The sequence below is a fragment of the Lepidochelys kempii genome, chromosome 1, assembly GCF_965140265.1.
Source record: "Lepidochelys kempii isolate rLepKem1 chromosome 1, rLepKem1.hap2, whole genome shotgun sequence".
NCBI lineage: Eukaryota > Metazoa > Chordata > Testudines > Cheloniidae > Lepidochelys > Lepidochelys kempii.
Genome location: NC_133256.1, coordinates 154,676,845 through 154,702,173, shown reverse-complemented (window position 1 = coordinate 154,702,173; position 25,329 = coordinate 154,676,845). Strand labels below are relative to the sequence as shown.

The 25,329-nt window shown below is 42.5% G+C and overlaps 1 protein-coding gene and 2 long non-coding RNA genes across 5 annotated transcripts in view; 1 reads left to right on the top strand and 2 right to left on the bottom strand.

Moving 5' to 3' along the window:
* The window catches only part of LOC140917069 (uncharacterized), an 8,270-nt gene extending 5,647 nt beyond the window's left edge, over positions 1 to 2,623 (bottom strand). The window contains exon 1 of the long non-coding RNA XR_012160708.1: positions 2,437 to 2,623. This is a non-coding gene — a long non-coding RNA (uncharacterized lncRNA). The remainder of the gene's footprint in view (positions 1 to 2,436) is intronic.
* On the top strand, positions 2,177 to 25,329 carry DIPK2B (divergent protein kinase domain 2B). Of its 3 annotated transcripts, none has more exons than XM_073359062.1 (5): positions 2,177 to 2,642; positions 11,317 to 11,527; positions 19,643 to 19,816; positions 22,889 to 23,177; positions 24,388 to 25,329. In XM_073359062.1, the coding sequence occupies exons 1-5, from the start codon at positions 2,416 to 2,418 to the stop codon at positions 24,726 to 24,728; spliced, it is 1,242 nt and encodes a 413-aa protein (XP_073215163.1). In that variant the 5' UTR covers positions 2,177 to 2,415; the 3' UTR covers positions 24,729 to 25,329. The 3 variants fall into 3 exon arrangements, with proteins under 3 accessions (XP_073215163.1, XP_073215153.1, XP_073215172.1); XM_073359052.1 differs by having other exon boundaries at positions 11,263 to 11,527; XM_073359071.1 differs by lacking the exon at positions 19,643 to 19,816 and having other exon boundaries at positions 11,263 to 11,527.
* On the bottom strand, positions 15,165 to 23,212 carry LOC140917072 (uncharacterized). Its single transcript, XR_012160709.1, has 3 exons — positions 22,840 to 23,212; positions 18,889 to 18,932; positions 15,165 to 15,264 (listed from the first exon to the last, which is right to left on the bottom strand). It is a non-coding gene; the product is annotated as an uncharacterized lncRNA (long non-coding RNA).

The window sequence follows — 25,329 nt, the reverse complement described above, 5'->3', positions numbered from 1 at the left end:
TGTGACTTTGATAATATCACCCAGGCATTTGGAGCAGGTCCTCAAGGAATCAATTCTGAAGCACTTAGAAGTGTGGAAAGTGATCTGGAACAGTCAGCATGGATTCACCAAGGGCAAGTCATGCCTGACTAATCTAATTGCCTTCTATGACGAGATAACTGGCTCTGTGGATGAGGGGAAAGCAGTGGATGTGTTGTTCCTTGACTTTAGCAAAGCTTTTGACATGGTCTCCCACAGTATTCTTGCCAACAAATTAAAGAAGTATGGGCTGGATGAATGGACTATAAGGTGGATAGAAAGCTGGCTAGATTGTCGGGCTGAATGGGTAGTGATCAATGGCTCCATCTCTAGTTGGAAGCCGGTAACAAGTGGAGTGCCCCAAGGGTCAGTCCTCGGGCCGGTTTTGTTCAATATCTTCATTAATGATCTGGAGGATGGTGTGGATTGCACCCTCAGCAAGTTTGCAGACTACACTAAACTGGGAGGAGAGGTAGATACGCTGGAGGGTAGGGATAGGATACAGAGGGACCTAGACAAATTAGAGCATTGGGCCAAAAGAAATCTGATGAGGTTCAACAAGGACAAGTGCAGAGTCCTGCACTTAGGACGGAAGAATCCCATGCACCGCTACAGACTAGGGACCAAATAGCTAGGCAGCAGTTCTGCAGAAAAGGACCTAGGGGTTACAGTGGACGAGAAGCTGGATATGAGTCAATAGTGTGCCCTTGTTGCCAAGAAAGCCAATGGCATTTTGGTATGTACAAGTAGGGACATTGCCAGCAGATCGAGGGACGTGATCGCTCCCCTCTATTCGACATTGGTGAGGCCTCATCTGGAGTACTGTGTCCAGTTTTGGGCCCCACACTACAAGAAGGATGTGGAAAAATTGGAAAATGTCCAGCAGAGGGCAACAAAAATGATTAGGGGATTGGAACACATGACCTATGAGGAGAGGCTGAGGGAAACTGGGATTGTTTAGTCTGCGGAAGGAAAGAATGAGGGGGGATTTGATAGCTGCTTTCAACTACCTGAAAGGGGGTTCCAAAGAGGATGGGTCTAGACTGTTCTCAGTGGTAGCAGATGACAGAAAGAGGAGTAATGGTCTCAAGTTGCAGTGGGGGAGGTTTAGGTTGGATATTAGGAAAAACTTTTTCACTAGGAGGGTGGTGAAACACTGGAATGGGTTACCTAGGGAGGTGGTAGAATCTCCTTCCTTAGAAGTTTCTAAGGTCAGCTTGACAAAGGCCTGGCTGGGATGATTTAGTTGGGGATTGGTCCTGCTTTGAGCAGGGGGTTGGACTAGATGACCTCCTGAGGTCCCTTCCAACCCTGATATTCTATGATTCTATGATTTGTATGGGGTTTCATTATCATGTTTAATTTAATGAGACTTTCCACTGACTCAATGGGAGTTAGGTGCCTAGATCCTTTTGAGGATCTGGGCCATTTAAAAAAAAGCGGTAACATTTTCAAAAGCACCTATCCTACTTACCACAAAATATTCACTTCTAGGACAGGTTTCAGAGTAGCAGCCGTGTTAGTCTGTATCCGCAAAAAGGAAAGGAGTACTTGTGGCACCTTAGAGACTAACAAATTTATTTGAGCATAAGCTTTCATGAGCTACAGCTGTAGCTCATGAAAGCTTATGCTCAAATAAATTTGTTAGTCTCTAAGGTGCCACAAGTACTCCTTTACTTCTAGGACAATTTGTGTTGTTTAAAAGATTACCAGGTTGCAGATTTTCAATTACTGAGAAACAATAAAAGAGCAATTCTTCTTTTCAACCACCATTGAAGTTCCACTGTTAGAAGGGGAGAGGTGAGCAGAGCGGATTTGTAAGGAACGACATAATCTAGAGCTCAGCAACGGTCTTAGACGTGTGCCTTTCCCATGTACACAAACTCAACTAACAAAACATGATGTTTAAACGTTTTGCTCATGTTAAAATTCATGCCTCTGGTGCACTGTTGTTCCTGCTGAGGCAGTTCCAATGTAAGTGTCCTTTGTATGCCCTACGCTTGTGCTACGGATATCCTTCATTTGTCCGCATAATGTACAGATGAGAACTTCTTGTTGTTATTTTCTAATGTGGTGATGGGTGGAGCATCAGAGCCTGAAACAGCTGCACCAAGCAGAGGAAAGGTAACTATGGCAACCCAAGTTATCTGCATCCTCCATGCATTTCCTTACCCCTCTCCCCACACACACACCCACACCCCATATTCTTTCCCGCCCAGAACACAAACTTATAGAACTATCAACCAGCTGGCAGGATGCGGACAGTTTCTGGCTTTCATGGATCAAGACCCTCTCTCAGTGTTTAGGGACTCTCAATTGCAAACTGAGATCATCTAAAGCACAAAGAGTGAAGGGTAGGATAGCATCCAAAAAAGGCAGAGCTTGCAGGTACCACAGATGGGGCTCTGGATGTATTACCTTTGCTCTAATGTTCTCGGTTTATTGAAACTGCTTCAGTTTTTGACCCTGAGCTGCAGTCCTTTCTTAGAAGCAACAGTTTTTCCTTCTTCTGTACCCCACGTCAAAGCCAGCTACAGTTTTGGACGGACTTTCCTGGGACTCGATAAATGTAATGCCTGCATTGGAACATCGATTTGCAAGAAATTCTTTAAAGAAGAAATAAGGTCAGAAACTCAGCACAATAATTTTGAAAACATTCTGCATAGTAACATGAAAAGTGACTGTTAACACTTCCAAGTACTTTAGTGAAAAAGAACTCAAAATGTAACTTATCCCCAGGTTTCCATTAGTGTCAAGTTGTTATAAATAATGTAGATTAGTATTTTTAAGAAGACAAAATCACCACCAAATTTGAGCCCTGAATATGATTTTTAAAGTAAAGTAAGTTACATTTTTAAACATTAACTTTCTGCTGATAAGTTGGCATTGAATCAATTCAAGAGAATAGTGGGGTGGGGGGGAGAGAAACAGTATGCCAGTTTACTTAGCTGTCTATGGAATTATTTTCTGCTAAGCAACTGACCAAAGAGAATTTGTCTTTACAAATTTAAGCTACTGATAGACTGAATTGAGTCACTGTAAACATGGCATAAACATTAAGAGCTACATTTTTGAAATGTTAGCACCATATGTACCACATGAATTATGTAGAATTTCATGCACCTGTTAGTTAAGTTCAACCAAGATATAAATCTGCAAGCACGAAGACAACAGGTACTTTTGCACATCAGATACAAAGGGCCAATTGCATCTGGAGTTTTCATTAAGAACTTGAGGACAACTGCAGATATTACACATATGTCTAGATGAATTAAACATGCACCCAAGCAGTTATTAGATTGATCTTTCAATTTTCAGACTCAAAAGCATAACACACCATATGACACTAGGAAAAAATGTTACTATGGTAGAGGAGGAGGGAAAAAAATGGAGATTTACAGGGGAAAGGTTTATTGTTTTTATTATGATTTATAAGCACTCTTTCTTTTATAGATCTAAGAGCCCCAGGCGTGGAGGAAATTATTGTAGTAAAATTGTAGTTTTAATACAGTAATATAAGTGTAGTAATGCTAGACAAATTACTGTTTTTATCTTTAAGCTATTATATAAAATGTGCTATAGTAAAACCATAAAGATTTTTCTCAGACAGGCTTAGCAATACTATAGGATCATCGATGATTATTATTTGCCCTGTGGTAATGGTGAAAGGCCTCACTGTGAAAGGTGCTGTTCGAACACACACAAAAAGATGGTCCCTGCCCTGAAGAGCTTACAATCCTAATCATTCTGGCATTCCTACATTGACTAGCCCCTAACCCAGCAAGTCAATGGGACCACAAGCAGAATAAGGTACTACTCAATGTAAGAGTAGCAGAAAGGAGAAGCAGAAAGGAGCCTTATTGTCCAATTATTTGTACTAAAGTAGGGCAGAGCAGCCCCAACAAGGACTGTGCCCCATTGTGGCAGTTGACAAATGAAGTCCAGTCCCTGCCCCAAAAAGCATATGGCTAGATCCACAGCTGGTATAAATCAGCATAGCCACACGGATTTCAATTAAGTAACAGTGATTTTCATCAGCTGAGGATCTGGCCCCTAGGATAACAGCAGTCTTAAAACGTACGAGGAGCACTCTAACCTTCATGTGCACAGACAATTAATCCGGTGCCAAGGCTGGATGAGCACATGGAGACTGTTCTGCCTCTTCCACACATACAGGCATGGCGTTTAAGGCTGGAAGGAACCACCGGATCATCTAGTCTGACTGCCTGCAGCTCACAGGCCACCACCAGCACCCACACTCTAAATCTATGTGCTAGTAATAACATTGGCACTCTGCAGCCATTGGGGTGGGAGTATTAGTAATCACCCCTCCACAACCCCAGGAGACAGAGAATGTTGGCATGAGGGGCCAGAACGGTTTCCCATGCACCCCTTTTAAGACCAGCACTGCCTGTAGCAGGTTAAGCATGCATAAACTCTAGATATTTGTGTGACAGCCCAGCTGATACCTTAGTACAAGATTGCTCAGCTGTGTAGCCTGCCAAAGAAGTTCTACACATTTCCTTTACTCCTCTGGGTTATTCACAGTAATAGGAGTAGAGGACTGGCAATGTGCTTACACCCTTTCCTCCTGAAAAGTCTAGCACAGAGGCGCCTAAGCAGAGTTGTAACTGGCATTTTCACTATCCACTTTGCCTTTGAGAACTATGCAGAGGCTCCATAATGTCAGAGCTCTTCTCCTATGAGCCCTCTGTAAATCTACAAATAGCGTGGTGCATGTTCTTTAAAGGAGGAGTTCGTTGCTGGCTTGCCAAGTGGGGATTTGTCTCGTTAAAAGTAGTGAAGCAAAAATGACTAAATTCTCTGGGGTAGTTACAGTTTGTTCAATTCAGTGCTGCAAAGTGGTAACAAGACATGTCTGTGCTGGGAGCATTTTGAAAAGAACAAACATTTAAATGTAAAACTCTGATTAGCTTTAAACATTATTTTTTCCTGCAGTGGTTAACACTGCCTCTCCACTTGGCTTCCTAGCCACAAGGTTTTTTGAACAACTAGCTGCAATCTAGTCCTGTAACTAATTCCCAACACAGGAATGCTATTCTTAAGAGAAATAGGGGGAGACTGTCCATGGGACTTGTGCTCCTAAATCTTCTAGGTGCTTTTGAAAATCTCCCCCCAACCCTCACATATAAGTTACACAGCATCATCAGCTAAGCAATGTATGTATTTCAGTTACAGCATGCTTAGTTCATTTTTTCCATCAGTCTGGGGAGCTCCTGCCTGCCCGCATGCTGGATTAACCATCAAGGAAATGTGATCTGTGTGTGAGGATGGGAAACAGGATGCCTGAGTTTTCTTTCCGGCACTGCTACTGACTCACGGCTTGGTCTTGTGCTAGTCACTTAACCTAGCTTTGCCTAAATGTATCGGTCTGTAATGAAGGTACTAATCCCTGCCTGCCAGGTATGTTGAAAGGCTTAATTAGTTTGAAAAGCACGTTCAGATCCTCAGCAGAAAGGCATTATAGAAAAGCACGTTATTATTGTGGCCCCATGCACTGATGAAACTTTATAACTGGAAAGTACATTATGCCATCAGTGTGCTAGCTATATATGATGTCAAATACAGGAGTACTTAAAACAAAGTCAGATTCCCCAGAATTGTGTTACTATGCCTTAAGATTTGCTGAGGAACCTTTCATTCATTCATACTCAAACTAATGATCAGTATTGGACTTCATGCGCCTGTATATTGCTCAGTTGAAGAGGCAGCCGTTTGACTATAGCTGTATGATCCTTTGGGCACCAGGTCCAATGCACACGCATATTTGAATTATTCAAATCACAAAGCACACCTGTGCTCAAAAATTTTTAAAAATTACTGCCAATTGTGGCTGTGTTAGCCTGCATTGCATACTGTCTGAGGCAGGGCTTATGTCCTTCTGTGTTTGTGCAGCACCTCGCACAATGGGGCTGCGTATTGATTGGGGATTTGAGGTACAGATGTAGATTTGATTTCATATTTGACAAAAATCCCTAACATAGACCAAGTTTAGACTCCACATTTCCCTGAACCTCAAGTCCTACAAGCATAAGAGTTTAGAACACTCAAGTTCCAGCCAAACTCCACCTCTAATGCTAACCTTTCTAAGCATGCCTTTGGTTAGAATCTTGTGTTAACTAACCACAGCTGAAGAACTATGAGGAAAAGGCTCATGATTGTGTAAGCCATGACATTTGACAAGGCAGGCCAGATACAGGGAATGTCACCAAGGAAGTATACATGGGAATAGCATGAGCATGTAGGGACAAAATCAGGAAAACCAAGGCAAAGCATGAGTTACCGTTGGCCAGGAATGTTAGAGACAAGAAGGAGTCCTTCAAATACATCAGACAAAAAAGAAAGATCAGGGATGGTGTGGGTCTGCTGCTCAGTGGAGAAGGTGAGCTGGTAACGGAAGATGATAGGAAGGCAGAGCTGCTCAATACCTACTTTGCTTCAGTCTTCTTACAAAAAAACATGTGACCAGATGACTCATCTAGTTACTATAGATAATAAAGGGGAAAGGTTGCAGATTGAGATAAGTAAGAACACGTCAGAGATCTTCTGACCAATTTGAATGAATTCAAGTCTGGGGGGCCTAATTCTACTTACCCAAGAGTACTGAAGGAACTAGCTGAAGAAATCTCATAGCCACTGTCAATAATAATTTAAAATCATGGATGACAGGAGAGGTCCCAGAAGACTGGAGAAGGGCTAACATAGTGCCCATCTTTAAAAAGGGGGGAAAGGAGGAGCCAGAAACTATAAACCAGTCAGCCAGATTTCAATAGCCAGGAAGCTACTAGAGCAATGTACAAGATATTCAGTGTGCAAGTACCTGGAGGATGAAGGGGTAATCACTAGCAGCTAGCATGGATTTACTAAGAACAAGCCAGCTTGATTTCCTTTTTCAACAGGGTAACTGGTTTTTTGGAGAGGGGGCATGCAATAACATAACATACCTGAACTTAAGCAAGGCTTTTGATGGAGTCCCACATGACATTCTGATAAGCGAGCTGGAGAAGTGCGGGCTCAGCGGAACTACTGTTAAGTGGATACATAATTGGTTTAAACAACCACAAACAAAGAGTAACTATTAATGGAATGATGTCAGATTGGAGGGAGGTCTCAAGTGAGGTCCCACAGGGATTTGTTCTGAGTCTGGTGTTCTTTAACATTTTTATTAATGACCTGGATGTAGGAATAGAGAGCACACTGATCAAATTTGCAGAAGACGCAAAGCCGTGGGACGGGGGAAGAAGTTGCCAACACTCTGAAGGATAGAGCTAAAATTCAGAGGGATGTTGATAAATTGGAGAACTGGGCTATAGAAAACAATGAAATTCAACAAAGACAAATGTAAGGTGCTACATTTAGGGACGAAAAACCAAATGCACAAAGACAGAATGGGGGATAACTGACCTGGAGAAGGATCTGGGAGTTGTGGTGGATCACAACCTCAACATGAGTCCGTAATGTGATGCTGTTGCAAAAAAAAGCAAATGCAGTTTTAGGTTGCATTAACAGAGGCATAGCATGCAAGTCATGAACGGTGATAGTACCGCTCTACTCGGCACTGGTTAGGCCTCAGCTGGAGTGCTGGATCTAATTTTGGTCACCAATATATAGAAAGGATGTAGAGAAACGGGAAAGGATCCAGAGGTAAAAGACAAAGATGATCCAAGGGATGGAATGCAAGCCATGTGAGCAAAGGCTGAAGGAACTGGGTATCTTCAGTTTGGAAAAGAGGGGATTAAGGAAGGGACATGATAGCAGTCTTCAAATGCTTGAAAGGCTGCCATAAAAAAGATGGAGAAAAGTTGTTCTCTCTTGCCACAGAGGACAGGACAAGAGGCAGTGGGTTCAAACTACAGCATAGCAGATTTAGATTGAATCTCAGGAAAAACTTCCTAACTGTCAGAACAGTAGGCCAATGGAACAGACTGCCTAGGGAGCTTGTGGAAGCTCCTTCACTGGAGGTTTTCAAAAGGAGGCAGGATAGGGAAAGTCATCTGTCTTGGATGGTTTAGACCCAACAAATCCTGCATCTTGGCATGGGGTTAGACTAGATCACCCTTGTGCTCCCTTCTACCCTACCTATGTTCTCAACTTAAATGAGTTCTTATGAAAGTTTGTACAAAAGCAAAACTTTATTTTTGCAGGGGCAGGGAGGGATGATGATACTGCTTGAAACAAATAAAATGAAGGAATTTTACTGGAGAAAAAGGCTAATATTCTGGTGTAATTCTTTATGAGGCAAATTATTCTCTCAGCTCTAGAAATCACCAACCAGGAATGGATTAAATATACTAATATTTGAAGTCGGATCCTACAGCAGAGGCAAGCTAATTAATTCCCTCATTATTTCTCTGTGCTGTTTTCCTGACTGAAAGTCAAAAAGGTTTCCGCTGTAGCTTTCAAACTTACTGTATTTTGTTAACTTCATTTCATCTATTTCACCCAACCCCCAATGGAGACTCTTGCCAATCCTATTTTAGCTTCAAATTATGAACTTTAACTTATGTGGAGGTGCAATTAGGAAATGCTTTCCAATGCTCTCAGGGATGATTATAATTAGGAAATTTTTATTGGCACCGCATGTTTGACATTAGGCTAGCAAAAAGTTAGCGTTCACGCCACATTATTCAAGTGTGTTACTTGCAAAATATTCAGCTGTGCCCCTAAATTATTACATATAAAATATGTGTGTGGGCAGGGCTGAGGGGGCTGATAGAATAAAAATCTTCAGAATCTAATTACACGGCCCATATGCTCCCCTCCTGTGCAATATTGTGTGGAGGGGAACAAATTAGTGAAAAATCTCCATAGCTACACTGAAGCTGAATACCCAGAACATTTCCCCCCACTTCCCTGCCCCCAAAGAAGTGGGGAGGTCAGGCACCCAGTCCTCCAACTCCTGTCCAACTTTGTGAAAGGATTCCCCTTTGCGCTCCCATGAGGCACCCCGCCCTAGCTATGAGAGCACAGCAGGACCAGTAGCCATGGTGTCAGAGGCCGCCAGACTCCAGCTGTGCCCTGTACTGCTGAGGAGGAGACTTCCAGGGCTCAGTATGTGTTAATTCTGTCCAAAGCAATGTTAATTTTTCAGAAGGTTTTCCTCATTTGAGGTTGGTGAAGCCAGCCATTTACCATGGCTCCGCCTTCTTCTGGCTGTCCATTTTTCTTGGGTAACCCATAGGCTCAGGGCAGAAAACCAGCTACCCAGAGCAGGGAGTAGAATAGAGCTGGCTGGAATTTTTCAATGGAACAGGTTTCCATCGGAAAACACTCATTCAGCAAAAATAAAAAAACTCACAGAAGAATAGTAAAAATGAAATGCTTCGACCATGCGTAAACGAACAGTGATGCCATGTGGTCAGGCATGCTTCACCGGGTGATTTCAATAAGGACATTTCTGTATTTCCAACCCAACATTTCAGAATGTTTTTTGTGGAAAATTTTGACTTTTTCTTTCCATTTCAGGATGAAAAGAAAAGGTCAAAATGTCAATTTCCCACACAACAGAAACGGAGTTTTGACCAGCTCTGCTACCTAGTCCTTTTCTCCATCTAGAGCACCTCACCATGGCATTTGCTGCAGATTTTGTTCCCTCCACCCTGCACAGCATGGCTCACGGCCGCTGGGGAATCCTCTGCACTATCCGTTTTCATACACACAGTCACAGTGATTTGGAGGGAAAAAAACAGGGGCGCAAAGAAAGTTAATTAGCAATTCAAATAGGAACTAATTGATGCTGTTTAATGCACTTTTCTTCTGGGTGGAAAAACACAGTTCAGTCCTCGGCGGGTATTTGTTCACTTTACAAAATCACCACCCTCTGCAGCATGGCCAATCATTATGGTATCACAACTGTAGGAATATCTGGAATGGAACTGGGACATATCCATTCTGCTACCAGCAGTGACAACCACTACTATCCTAGGAATTGTAGTGATGAGACAACAGCGAGACATTGATGATGCAGTGATAATGCAGGAAGTCCACAAAAAAGCATTTAACTGGCAATACTCCTGATTCGTGGACAAGTGATTGTGTGTTCACAACATAAACTCAGATTTGGGTTCATACCCAAAGCTGACATCAAAGATATATGGGGCTTAATAATGCACATAACACAATTAGACATGTAAATCAGATATTTGCGTACACACACACACACACACCACTAGTAAGGGGTCTAACTAGCTGTGTGCAACAGAAGACTTACACATCACCCATGGCACTGGGGTACACATCTTTGAAAGTTTGGCCCCAAAGTGCAATACGACAAGGGGCTGATACACTGAATCCTTCCAATGAGATATTAAAGAAAGGTCCATGCTGCCTTTGCAGCTCAAATTAAAGTTCCTGTAGAACAGTTTTAATGGAGGGGATAATAGAGATCTGGGCCAGCCCTGAAGACGAGCTCTGTGTCAGCTCAAACCCTGTCTCTCTCACCAACAGAAGTTGGTCCAGTAACAGGTATTACCTCACCTTGTCTCTTGTCTCTCTCATATCCCTGGGACCAACACCATTGGACAGAGTGACAGAGACTTACAGACCTACGTGTTCTTCCACAGCTACCTTGAGACTCTAGAGTTTTCCTTTTGTTTTCCACAGCAGCACCATACACTGTGGTACTGCATAATTCTTGGGTGCTTTAAACCTTTTAATCGTTTGTAACTGTAGCATCTTTGTTCTCAGCACAGCATTACGAGACGCTGAAACTACAAGGACCCAGCTGGGTTCCGAATAACAGTGTTTACTAACTACACAAAAGCATACCTGGCCTAGCTAAATATGTACTCCTAGGGCTCTGGTGGCTTCTGCATTACAGGACAGGGTGGCTACTAGAGTGCTCCTAAACTATTTAAAGGGCTACTACCCAATGCCTAGCACTATAACAACTCTCATGTTCCTCCACTGTTTGTGACTACCAGCTGTAAGCACGAAATGGGAATCTGCTTAGTTACCAAAAGTGTTTTTCCTCCATTGAACGTGCACACTTTTGTTAGCGTAGGGCTGTTTCTAAGTACAAGGCTACTGGGTTGAGATTTTGTTGTTCAACAAAACACAACACACATGCACACACACAAATTTACGTAATTTGAAACATTTTAGAAATGATCAAATCCTTTTTCTAGCCCCTGGAGTTTAAATAAGAAAACCGGCAATTGTGCTTGAATTGTCCATGTGGCTTATTAACAGAATCTCCTCTGGGAACTTGCTTTGCTTTGGCAGGTTTGACAACTGGCTCGCTTCTCATTTAAAACTGCCTCCCAACTACTTTCCCAGTTACTCTGGGAACTACACAGATGATGCCAAAAGCTGGCGGCTGGTTGAGATCTCCAGGTTAACCACCAAATACCAGCATGACCAAGCTGACAAGAGAATCTGTGCTTCCCTTTCCAAGACGAAGACCTGCAGCATCGAGCGTGTCTTGAGGAAGACGGAGAGATTCCAAAAGTGGCTGAAAGCAAAGCGCCTCACACCAGACCTCGTGCAGGTGAGTAGGCAAGGTCCTGTTAATGAGGAGCACACCGATTTGGCAGCTACTGCAGTTACCTCCTGTAACAGAGTCTGGGGGAATCTCTGATTGCTTCATTTATTTTTTAAACTTCATAAAGAATCAAGGACTGTGACTCACTGGAGCTACCTAAGCTCTAAGCTTGCAGGGCTCCACAAGAATTAAGATTTTGACACTCTCAGAGCACTGTAGTGGGGACACAAGAAGAGGGGGAAAGTGTCTTCAGCGCCACATGGATGATTCTCACATAAAAATGAAATCAGAGGTTAATATCCAAACCAGTCTATTTTAACTTTCTTTTGTAATGATCAAGACTAGAACTGGCAGCTTTTTACAAAGCTTCTTCAGTTCCATTCTGCCTTCTCTGCTGATCGCTACTGGTCCGTCAACCCCTTAGGAAGCATCCCACTGGAAATGATTGCCAGGAAGTACTGGTGGAGAATGGCGGGAGAGAACAAGATTAAACCCCAGGGAAGAGAGGTAGAATGAACCAACCTAGGACTTTAAAACTAGGATTCTTTTTAAAGTGAAGGAGGGTTGGGACAACCCTGGGACTATGAAAAGTGAGCAGGGAACAGATGTGCAGCAAACTTTTAAGAAACGTGCTGATCTTACAAGTCTCTATTGTCCAGGCTGTGACTTAGCCCATAATAGAGCAGAATCTAAAGTCCAGATCCAAACATACCTAATTGCAAGGGCTCAAAATCTGAATCTTCCCACTGGTTGGGGTACTTTAATTCAGGGATCAGATATGACCCCCTAGAGAAATAGGTTCAAGCTTTGATCTGTAATCCAAACTGGGATGCTGTCTGAGCCATCTACTTGTTGAACACCCCAATATGGCAAACCTCATACATTCAAAAATCATGAATCAAGCCCCCCAAAATCCTGAGATTTCAAAATAAATAAATATTATCAATAATGTTTTTTTAAACCTCCCCCCCAGGTTTGAGATTTAAGGGGCACATTTTTAAGCTTTTCTGTGCAACCATGAAGGCTAGAAACTTTATTTTCTTGAATGAAAGTTGAGATTCTCATGTAATCACTTGACTTGAGGAGCTGGGGCTTTAAGAAAGTTGCCAGTACTGAACCCTGCTACAATGATTATTTATCGGTTCCCCTTGTCACTGGATAAATGACTAGGCTTTTTTAAAAACTGCACTTTTCAGTTGTTTCTTTCCTCTGAAAGGTTAGCCTTCCCCCCACTCCTAGAGAGGGGATTTATAGCATGCAGCAGCCCTTGGTGAGGGTAGTACCATTCTCTGTCATTCTCTGTCTGTCACCACCACTAACTCCCTCCCTCCCTCCCTCCCAGAGGGCCAGGGAACACCTGCCTTCTCAGCTGATCCCAATGCACACTGTGGGTGCATGAAAAGGAAGCACCACACTGAGGGGCCACGCAAGATTCCCTCAGAGACAGGGCACATGCATCCTGTCACCAGGGCACTGCAGGACTCACTTCATGGGCCTGGAAGGAGCCCAGAGGCTCCGGACTAGGATTCCTATTTCTTAATCTCTAGGCCATCTATAGCAACATGTGTCATGCAAGAGGAAGTTTGCTGGCCTTTTTATTGGAATCCTTAAATGTCACAGGGTAAGCGAGGGGAGACAGGTGTGTCAGCCTCAGCTTCAGGGAAGCCGCCGGGTGGTTACTGCCACTACGGAGAGGGAGGAGACGAGAGAGATAAAAAGCCTATGGTGCAAGCTGATAACCAGGCAGCAGAAAAGGCGGTAGCGGGTTTTAAACAGACCAAGTCTGGAGAAGCACTGAGCTCTGAGCACCTGCTGCAGAGTGTGTGAGGAAGGCGCCGTTCCCACTCCAGCCAAGGGGCAGGGTGCTGCCTTTTGCTGAGGATGGCTTTCAGACAAGAGACCAACACTGCCCACCCCCCTGAGCAAAGGGTTGTAGTGACTGCTAAAAAAGGAGGGAAAGGAGCTGGTTGGTGGCTGGGATGGAAGGAGGATCATTCAGCTGAGTGTTTGTTCTAGAAAGATCACTCTCTAAAGTGGCTATCACCAGCAGGAGAGTGAATTTGTGTGGGGGGGTGGAGGGCGAGAAAACCTGGATTTGTGCTGGAAATGGCCCAACTTGATGATCACTTTAGATAAGCTATTACCAGCAGGACAGTGGGGTGGGAGGAGGTATTGTTTCATATTCTCTGTGTGTATATAAAGTCTGCTGCAGTTTCCACGGTATGCATCCGATGAAGTGAGCTGTAGCTCACGAAAGCTCATGCTCAAATAAATTGGTTAGTCTCTAAGGTGCCACAAGTACTCCTTTTCTTTTTGCGAATACAGACTAACACGGCTGTTACTCTGAAACCTCTCTAAAGTGGGGATCTGCTTTGAAAAGGAACCTCATCAAAATGTCAGCTGTAACCCACCAGATCTGCTCCCTGGGCACATTCACTCAGCTCTGCTGACTCCTAGCAATAAGGAGTTTCTGCTGCTTTTTACTCCTGCTAGCCTGCAGAGCAAGCACAGCTCAGACTGAGTGAGCTGCAAATCCATAGGCATCATCGGTAATAGGGTTGACTAAATTGCGATCGGGGCACCTGTGCAAACCATTGACAGCACAAGAGTTACCCAGGTGTCACTGTGGGGCTAATAAGTTCAGCAGAACCTTTATTACTGGCAGCAAGGTGGAGGGAGCCCAGTGTGACTCTCAGAGCCGGCAGCTAGACAAATGAGCACATTTGAGCTGGAAGATAAAATAAACCTGGGACAGAACAGAACATCTCTTTGGGAAAAGGCTACTCACTTTTTGGAAGATATATTGTACTTCGTCTAATAGTCTTATAAAGGAGGAGAAGGAAAGGCAACCGGAGGTTACAGCAAGTGTTCAAAAATATTCCTGATCTAAAATTCACATTTTCTCATCAGCTGCTTTACATGAATGTCTCTTTTGAAATCCTGCCCTGAATTGTTTCCCATGTGCATTAAAGCACTCTCTCTCCACAAGATGGCAGTGTGGAGTGTTTTACTGGTGCCGAGGTAGGAAAACCAATAGTAGAGCAGGGCAAGCTGGTGACACCCGTCTGGTGAGCAAGTTTCATGGGAGGTTGTGTATAAAATTGGGCACTGTCATGACAGTGGGGCAGAATTACTTTAAATCAATGGCCAAACAAATGGAAGTGCTTAAAATATCTATCTGTTGAACTCAGGAAACCTGTATGTGTCAAAATGGAGAAATTCTTCCTGAGACCTGCTATAGAGATGTTTCATTATCCAACTCCTACTCCTCTCCTTGGGGACCCTGTCTTATCAAAGGCCCTTGCCACTACATAAAGCCCCCTCGCTCCTCCCACACTGCCTCAGTTTCTCTGAAACCCAGTTTCAGTTGGGCTGGACTGTGTCACAAACACACGTCACACAAAGCAAAATCCCAATACACAGTGAATTCTGTTTGAGGCCTCCTCCCCACCCCCACCCCCAGCATTGCAGCCTACTTTCTCCTATAGTCTAGGATTTCCTCTGTGCACATTTGGGAATGCTGAACTTACGTAGGCTCCCTCATGCCCGAGAACCAAATTGCTGGTGCCAAGGCCAGGGCATCATTCAAACTCAAGAACAAACTCAGTGAGCACATTTCAACAAGTTTTCAAACCTTTCTGGTCCTATCGGGCAAAGCAGGGCACAGTACTCTGCAATCAACAAAACACACCTTACACACTGATCTAGGATTGCAGCTTTCACAGCTGCATGGGTCTTTGAATCTGAAAGTGAAGCAGAATAACAAACTGATATCACTGAGTTTTAATGGAATATAAACTTGGTCCCATTTAGAAGTGCAGTTGTTTTCCCCCTCACTTTTAATTCTCAGTAAAAGTGGGCCCAAACCAATACCTCCCCTAAAATCCACATGTGGATCCAAATTTTGCAAATGGCCACTCTTTATAATGGGCTGAACCAAAAACCTGGAACCAAACATCCCTGAAATGTGTGGTGTTTGAAATTCAGAGCCAAGTTTTCTGGTTTAGTCCCACTGTAAAATGAATGACAGGGGTTTTCTGCACATTTCTCTGACCTGTTCAGCTGCAGGAGGTTGGAGCTCTCTCAGATACCCCTCCTGAGATTTAAACAGCAAGAGTTCCAGAGGTGTGTCCCCTCTGAGCTGTGATTTCAGTGGTATGGTATTTGCAGTGCAAATCCATGTTGGGGCGAATGCTTTGTTTCATGAGATGATAAACAACTGAAAACACTTAATACAAGAACTATTCAGTGACTGGCATTTTTGGTCATGATCAGGGTTCTATTGATGTAGTCAAGGTAGCAGTATTTCCCATCAAACTATGGTCACTAAGCTGGTGGCTGCACCAGCCTCCCTGTAGCTTCGGATATATAAGAGATCTGACAGAAACTACTGGGCTTAAGTAATTTTCTTTTATAGAACAGAAAATTATGACAAACCTTAACATACTTGTGAAAACCATTATTTCATGGCCTGTCATTTTGATTCTTTTCACTGACTGCCCAGCCTGACCCAACTATCAATTGGGCTGCCTGCCACAATGATTATTTCATCTGCCACAGCAAAAATCTTTATTGCAAGCTACAAATGCTTCAGTACTGAAATCATGCTTGCCCCAGAGACAACCTTGATTTAACTCGGTGTTTGTGTGCATCACGGCATTGCACGTATTAGCCTACACCGTAGTAATAGCGACATGCTGTTTTGTCTGCGTTTCAAGCTCCAGAGTTCATCGCTTTCAGCGTCAGAGTTCACATCATGTGCTGCTGGTTTGTTTTCCGGTGTGAGGTGAACAATAAAAAAAGCAGGCTAGTTTCAGCAGAGGTCTCCTGCAGGGCAAATTTCTAATTCTAACAACGAAGAACAGCTAAGGAAAGGCTTGAGGCACAAAGACGTGAACAATATCAAAGTACAAGAAAAAACCCTCAAGTTTTTCAGCTTGCCCATTTTGCACATATAAGTTACAATGTGAAGCTGTTAATCAGGCTGATAGTCCAGCTCCCACCACATAACCACCACCTTTGGGTATCTGGCCCCTGAGAAGCAAGATTTAAAGCCTCACTTTGCTCATTAAATGTCAGCAAGTATTTCATTCATCTGATGCCTGCTCCTTTGTAGGAAAGTATTTTTGAGCCGTAGCCATTTCCCAGACCAATCTCCTTTTGACTTATTGCCTTGTTGCTAGAGATGTGCCTGAACCAGACCTCCAGGTCTGAACAGGCCTGGACTTGAAGTGGAGAAGGATAATGCTGGAATCTGAAGCTGGAACAAGATCCTGATTTTTGCAATAGACCTCTAGCTCTGTCATGGGCTGAACCAAACCCTCAGATTCAAACACCCAAAACTTATGGGTGGTTTGAAATCCAGATTCAAATTTTTTGCAGTCTGGATTCATTTCTAATTGTATTAATTCACATAATATACCTAGCGGTCAATCCTTAGCGTGAACCGCAGATAGTAAGGATTCAGGATTGAGTTTATCCCTTCCTTGACTGTTTGGTAGTACTTTGCGATTGTGGTAGTATAAAGACAGGACAGTTGTGCTGCAGAGGTCTCTTCCATGTCAGGAAGAGCTTTGAGTGTGTTTGCACAAATAAGCACACACACACCAATTTGTATTTCCGCTGCACGTTATGGACTAGAAAAAATTCCGTTTGAGTGAAAGTGGATATAGCTGGGTCAGTCCATTGTTAGACACACAAACATGTGATTTTTTTAAACCAAGCTAAATGAGAAGCATTGCGACTCAGCGCCAAACATGTTGTCAAATGAGTTGGCATGTCTAAGACTATGTCTATACGTACAGCAATACAGCTGCGCAGCTGCAGAACATCTCATTTAGACGCTCGGTGCCAACAAGAGAGAGCTCTCCCATGGGCACAAGAAAACCACCTCCACAAGCAGCAGCAGCTGTGTCGGTGGGAGAAGCTCTCCTGCCTATATACTGCTGTACACAGGAGCACTTATGTCAGCGTAACTTTTGTCGCTCAGGGAGGTGGTTTTTCACACCCCAAGCGCCATAAGTTATGCCAACATAGGCTGTAGTGTAGACATAGCCTCAGTTTCCAGGGTGAGAAGACATTGCAAGGGACTTAAGACATACTGTAGATAAACCAGTTATCTCCAGTGCTTTGAATGGCAAGATCTTCAGGTGTGTGTCCAGTCAGTGGATTTTGTCTGACAATTTTACAAGGTTAGATTTTAATTTTTAAATTGGCTCTCTTTTCAGCCGCAGAGATGGCACTGTTCTTTCCCCCTAAAAATGTTGGCCCCACTCCAGTGAAGCACTTAAGATGTGCTAAACTTTCAGCATGTGAGTACACCTATCAAAGCTCATGGAGCCTATTTACATGAATAGTGCTTTGCTGGACCGAGGTCTTCGGTAAGTTATTAAGAAATTATATTAATTGTCGATATAAATGTGGGAAACAGGGACTTCACCTATTCAGCTTCCAGCCTTACTCCTCTTCATTCTGTTTCCATGCCATAAATAGAACTGGCCTCAGGTCAGAAAGTATGAATGAGCACCGTCTGAAGATCATTTAACTCAACTGGGTGTGTTCTGGCTCCCAAATTAATGACAAACATACATTGGATACTCCTGCATGTTCACACTGACTTATATTTCGGATTCACTTATCTGCTCCCTGCTGAACAGTGTGAATGACACAGCCATAGCATTCTGATCTTTGTACTGGAAAAAGTGCCTGTCACAGTTTTAATTAGGAAATCCCCAAAATAATTCCATGGCAAGCGAACAGTGTTGATCACCTCACCAACTTTGTATAATAGAATGAGCTATGAAGTTGGAAATTACATTTTTTTTAATTGCATTAAAGTATCACCATTTCTGCTCCTACAGCATGTAGTTATGGGTCTCGACATTTGCATTACAAACTCCTGTAGGCAGCAGGGCTTTCTAACTTTGGCTGCAAATATTTACATACTCTCAGCTGCAAGAGAACTTTGTCACCACTTATCAACCATTTAACACAATTCTGCTTGGCTCTTCCCTCCCCCCCCCACACTCCTCTTCCAAAGGAAAAGTGACTCAAAGTCAGCAATAACATGTCAGAGAACTGTAAGACAGAATTGCCATTTTTCTGCTTAGTTTTGTGTTAGACAAAGAATAAATATCTTCTTGTTAATGCTGTTCTGGAAGAGAGAAACGTAAGAGGACTTGTAACATTTAGACACTGTGAGAATTAATTCTCTGTGTCATTTCTCCATAACTGACCAAGTGCATGTATTTTAAAAATTAAGCGATGTCAAAGTACATCAGTGTAAATAAACATTGCTATTTATACCAGCTGCAGATTTTTATGCACTTTCATAACTCAGATATTCAAATATAGAAAATGCAACTTACCGTGTGATGAATCCATAAACCTGAAAATCATTTGTTGCTGGTATCTACAAGAAAGTATAAGCAAGACATTAAACCTATATGTAAATTATTTAAACCTATATGTAAACCTCATCAGAAAGAGAATACATCCTATACAGGCACCTACATACAATATGTATATAGGAGTTTTTACATTTCATCTAGCATCCCTATTGAATAATATCATAGAAAAAGATCAGCCATAGGCTAAGGTGAACTGGGATGTGCTTGGAAGATGCTCTTTGAAAGAAGGAAGTGACTCCCTCAAGGGAGAGGGCTCCAGAAAGATGGAGAGTACAAGTGAATGACCACCACCCACTACAGAGATTTGCATGGAGGGGCACAGACCAGAGAAGCAAAATTAGTTCAATATACTGACAGAGAGGCAGACAGGAGCAAGACCTCCAGGTTGGATTGGTTGTTTCAGAAACAGTGTGCCATTTTGAGATACCTGCATGAATACATATTTTAGGGAAAGTCTGAAACATGGGACTATACCCAAGGTAGTTCAGGGTTTAAAGAAGAGTCTACTGTAGAATATCCCTAAACTGCTCCATGTTGCTAACAGTAATTGAGAGGAACCCTTTATAAAAAGGTAGCTGTAATGGGGATCTGGTACAAACCTGCTGGCAGAGTTCTCAAACAGCGTGTAGAGCAGATCACCATATTTCAGCCTAATACAAACTTGCAGGTGCCAAGTATAGTCATCCCAAGTACCTTCGTTCTTTCCTACCAGGGGCTACCTAGTCCAATGCTGCGCTGTCCCTCCCAGCGGCTCTTAGACAGAATAGTACGCCGCTATGCTGAGGTGCCAGATGCTGGCAGTATCTACATGGGTCACCTCACAGACCGGGACAAACTACGCCTCCTCTACACGCTGTCAGTGAATACACATCCCATCCTATTACAGGTACGGTGCCTCTCCCTAGGATGAAATTTCCTGAAACCAATCTCAAGCCCTTCTGTGGATAGTGCGTATGATGTTCTCCAGTTGCTCAGGACATGCAGCAGGTACTTTCACTATCCTGCTAAGCTTTATGGACCACTACTGTTCCTTGCACCTCACTGAGGCTTAAAAATTAAGCTAACCCTGAAGTACCTGTGCCCGATTTGTGTAGGCATGGAGCTCTTTAAGCTCCCTTTGAAGGCAGAGAAAGCTGCAGGGGCTCAACACCTCTAACAATCAGAACCTATGTGGATTGGAATGCAAGGAAACAACAAAATTCCAGTGGGTTCCGTTTGTATTGTTAATATATTGCATTGAATCACAAATAATTTATCATCTAAACAGAGAGACCCAGACTAATGGATCAGCACAAGGGGTCAGAGTTATGGTTGAGCATTTCTGCTATGTTATTCCCCAACCTTAATGCTGCATTAATATTAATTTTTTACATGCATCAGACACACTAGGACTGAACCAAAATCCGGTGCTACATTTGGGCTGACTGGATTAGCATCATCCTCTTTCCTCTTCCTAAGAGCCATTTCAGAGGGAACCTCTAATCCTTCTCCACGGCACTGTCCACTTCTTTCCTACTCCTCATGGCCAACTCATATCAACCCCTATATTATCCTTTTTCCTACAGCACCCTTCCCAGGACAAGTTATTTTTTGACTCCCCATCTTTGTCAGTCGTCTCAGATCCATACACCCTGCCAGCATTGTCCCACACTCTCACTCATGCCCAGAAGTGACCTCTAGAATCTGGGTAGACTGCAGGTTTGAGGCTGATCTCCAGGACCAGACTTTCAAATATGCTCAGTACCCATCTGCTCCTATTGCTCTCAGTGGGAGGTGCCAGATATTGGGCACTTTTGAAACTCTGCTGCCACCTGGGAGCTGTTGGGTGGGTGCCAAGTTCTTTTGAAATCTGGCTCCTGGTCACTAGCAGACACTTGTCTTATGCTTCACTCTGCCAGTGTCCTCTGTTCAGATCATCTCTGACATTCTCAGCAAACTTCGCTTATGTCATCATGGAGATCTGCTTACCTTAGCCTGCTAGCTCACTATGACGGTGTACACTAGGGAGCATTTAGGGTAAGCTTTTATCTCAACAAAGCTCATTAGTCCACTTCAAAATTTAGTAGCTAAAAAAAAACACTTGACAAAAGAAAAATTAAATCTTTCTGGGTTGATTTCATTTTCTAAATGTTTTTCCAGCAAAGGGAACGGCCGCCTTTAATAATGCTCAGGAACACAGAACTGGCATACCAGGACGTCTGCTTAATCAAAAGTAGAAGTTCTGTCTCTACAGTGCCTGTTTCAGAATGCATTAGAGAGCCTAAAAGAAAGTTACTTTTGAAAAGTAATCATCTAACCAAAACCTTTGGCTTTGTGAGGTTAAGAAAGAGAGAGATTCCCTCTTGATGTGATGTGGTGTGATAACTGCATTGCTTGCGAGAGAGGAGTCCATCCTCATGGATGCAGACGGAATCTTTATGCTATATCACAAAGCCATGTATTCTGGGGATGCTACAGGAAAGTATTTTATAAATGGTTTAGAGAATTTTTGAAAACTTAACTATTTCTGCCCCTTACCTGAATTACCATGGCTTCAACTGCATGGGACGCAGCAGGAGCCATCCAAAAATAACCTAAAAATCACTTTTCTGTGCCTAAGAATGTCATGACTTTAAAGTAGATCATTACCTTGGCCTTTTCAGAGCATTCTGAGTTTCCCTTTCCTAATGGTATAAAACTTCTGGGTCATGAGATCTCAGACTTTACATTTATGACACAAAAAAATGAGTAGCTGGTCCATGCCCATCCCTGGGCCTCAGTTCCAGGTAATTTTAGGAGAGTAACTCCACGCTGGGGGATGAAAAACAGGAAAACAGCAGCAGACTGATTTTGCAGCAGATTGATTTAAAAGAACAAGAGCAGCTGTTTGAAACAGCCCAGGGCTTTGGAATGGTGGAAGTTGTCTTGGGGGTGGAAGATGGATTAGCAGGCAGAGGTGAAGTAATATGGCCAAAGGTGCATGATAAATATATTGCAGGCTTCCGCTGTTTATCAAATAGTGCTGCAATTGCTATTTATCTCAGGAGCATTGGATGTGTGCACATGCACGCACGCGCAGAGTATATATTGTAGTATCAGACATATATCTGGTATTGCTGTCCAAACGCCCCATATTCAAAAATCATTAGGCAGCCCCAAAAGTCATGATTAAAAAAATAATACATTTTGGGTTCTTGTTATTTGCTTCTCAGTGTTTAGTCTTTAACGTGCACTCGAGTCATATTTTCATGCTTTTCTATTAAACCACGAGTGCTAGGAACTATTTTTAAAAAGTGACAGCCAACGGACCTCACCTAGTCCCATGACTCCAGGAGCTGGCATTTTAAGAAGAAACACTAATTATAACAAAACTTGGCAACACTATGATGAGACCACAGTATTGTCAATCACAAATGTTCAAAAATATAGAATCAGGCCCGCCTCTCCCCAAAAAATCATTACACTGGCTTCACGCTTTTGAGATATTTAAGAATAATAAATGTAGGGCTATTTTTAGTTGTCTTGAGATATTTCATTGCTGCCATCAGGGCTAGAAACGTTTCTAAAAAAAATAAAAAGTGAGTCAACTTTCAGGTAGTAACACAATTCCACCATTTGGGGGCTTTAAGAAAACCCCCAAAATTGCAAGATTCCTGATAAAAATCATGAGTTTAGAACACAATTTCTTAAAGAATCCAATAATCCTGTAATGCAATCAGAGCCCTCACAGCAGAGCTTGAGAATGTAGCAATAGACAGTGCACCACCCAAAAACATTTTCATTTTCCATTCGCTGGCTTCTCTCATGCACACCACCCACCTGAAACCATACAAACTCTCTCTCTCTCTCCCTCTCCCACACACACACACACTTACTTTACTTCGTATTTATTCCTGGAGACTCTGTATGTGTGTAACACCACATACGCACCTCAGTATTTTCAGTGACTAGATCCATTATTTTTCTTCTCTTCCCACAGATTTTCCCAGAAGCAGAGGGATGGCCATTTCCAAAGTATTTGGGGTCCTGTGGCCGGCTCATTGTCACTGCAGGCACAAGGCCTTTAAAGGAGTTCTACAGCTCTCCTCCTGAGGTGGCAGCAGATCTGGCTTTCCAGCTCCTCTCTATTGTCAATTCCATGAGGAATAATGACATGAACTATTTCTTTTATTTCGTCCATGTTGATGCTGGCACATTTGGTATTTTTAACAATGGGCTTCTGTTCATCCGGGATGCCAGCACACTGGGAATCATTGACAAGCAGGAAGGTACTCAGTATGATCTCTGAATAAGCATCTGTCATAGGAGGATTTAGCAAAGCAGGAGGAAAAAAAAAATCTTTCACCTGCTATGCTAGTTTTATTTAAAACATCAAAAATTGCTCAGTAAATTGGATAATTAAAAGTTCAAGAGGAGATATTTACTGCCAATAAAAACAGAACCAGCTCCTGCAATGCTTAGTTCTGTATTCAGAATGTTACACACCTTTCACTGGTACTGTAAATGGCGCTGTGACTAACACTACGATTAAAGAGCATTGGAACAGTTTTTGTCACTACACAGCGAGACACTGGTAATATCTGTGACTAGCAACAGTAGACACAGCAATATTTGAATGCTAATATTCAACAGCTTCCACTTCTTTCCTTAAAAACTGGAATCACAAAATATTAAGTTGCAGACAAACTTTACAGGCCTATCAGAGTTTTAAATATTTGGGCAAATATTTAGATCCTTCCAGGCCATTTTATCCCATTGACTTTAGAATTAACAACAAAGGAAAACCCCTTTTTGTCAGTTTGTCCTCAGTTCAAGCTCTGCCTTTCACCAAGCAAACGGTGACGTAATACAGCACCAAAACTAGAGCTGGGCAAATAGCATTCCTCTAATAAACTTAACACATTTCACTTTTTTTCCCACACTTAAAAAAATTCATTCCGTTTATGCAGTCATCTGAATAATTCTCAAGTATTCACAAATCTATACTGATTTTGTGAAAATCTTCTAGTGAAGCATTCAGTTATGTATCTTTTGTATTATTGGTCCACTTCCAACCAGGTCATCTCTTGTTGAGTCTTACTGGTTTTGGATGAAATGGAAAATTGAGGCCTTAAGTACTTGTGGCAATTTCTATAGGAACTTCAAAGTTCAGCTCAGTATTTATGTTGTACCGGAGTTCTTCTGCTATTTTAATCGAATGCATTATTCTTATCCCCCGTCTATAAAACACGGCGGGGTAGCACTGAGTTCTTTTCACCTCATCCTTTCAGAGACATAGATGCATTTCAGAAGTGTGGAAAATGACCCTATACATACAGCCTACAAAGTGCTTTGGGACGAAAGGTGCTAAATTAACCTAGGTTATTATTCACATAGGTATACACTATTTTAAATGACATTTTCTTACCAAAATTGCAAACATGTATGATTATAAAAGATTTGTACATTTCTAACAAATGTTTTTATTGCCTTTATTAGGTCTCCAGATGACTGATGGGCAACAAGAGTATAAAGACATATTTAGCTGTTTGGCTTCGGACTGCCAGTCTGCATTTCCCAACTGTAATTCAGTCAGAGAGAAGCAGAGCCTCGTCATGGTGTGTCAAGAGCTTCTGCCTAAGCTCCTAAAGGGAAAATTCCTCCAACCTGTTCAGGAGAAAATAGACAGGTTCCTAAGGCTCTGTGCAGACAGCTTCAGAGCAGACCAGGAAGTCAGTGATGCCGCTGGAAAGTTGATAGAGCTCTTGAAATCTTTGCAATCTTGCGATTCCCATTTTGCCTACCGCTACCCTGACTGCAAATACAGTGACAAATACTAACAGCTGAGAGAAAGCTTTTCCTGAAAGACTGGAGTGCTGTGTACACAGCTCAGCTCTCACAGAAAGCGAAGAGGTTGCAGGATGGAGATGAAAGGGGGATTCATAGAAACCCTGGCTTTCTAGTAGGATAACAGAGAGAGGCAACATAACACACCCGAGGTTTCCATCTGACTCAGACACACTTATCACATTGGTGTGTTTGGTATGATGTGAAGTCTTTATTTAAGTGTTATAACATTTCATGAATGACCTGTGTTAAGAGATGAATAAAACTTATTAATGCATTTTGGTCTTAGAGGAATTTTCCATGGTAGCCATAAAGAAAAATTAAATACTAAGCCATCTTGGTCACTACTAGGTGGAGTAGCATACTGGCAGATAACACAGACCCTGCTGATAAAGACTATACAAATAATATGAGATGAATGGAAACATTTAATACTGTCCTTGCGGGGCTATATTAATGCCATAAAATTATCTTCTCTGACTTGAACTATCTGATCAGTTTGCTATCAGTATGTTACTATTATGATTGCCAATTAATTTGATGTTATATGGGATGGAAAGAGGCAATAGATAGCATTAAAGAGCTGAAAGCTCC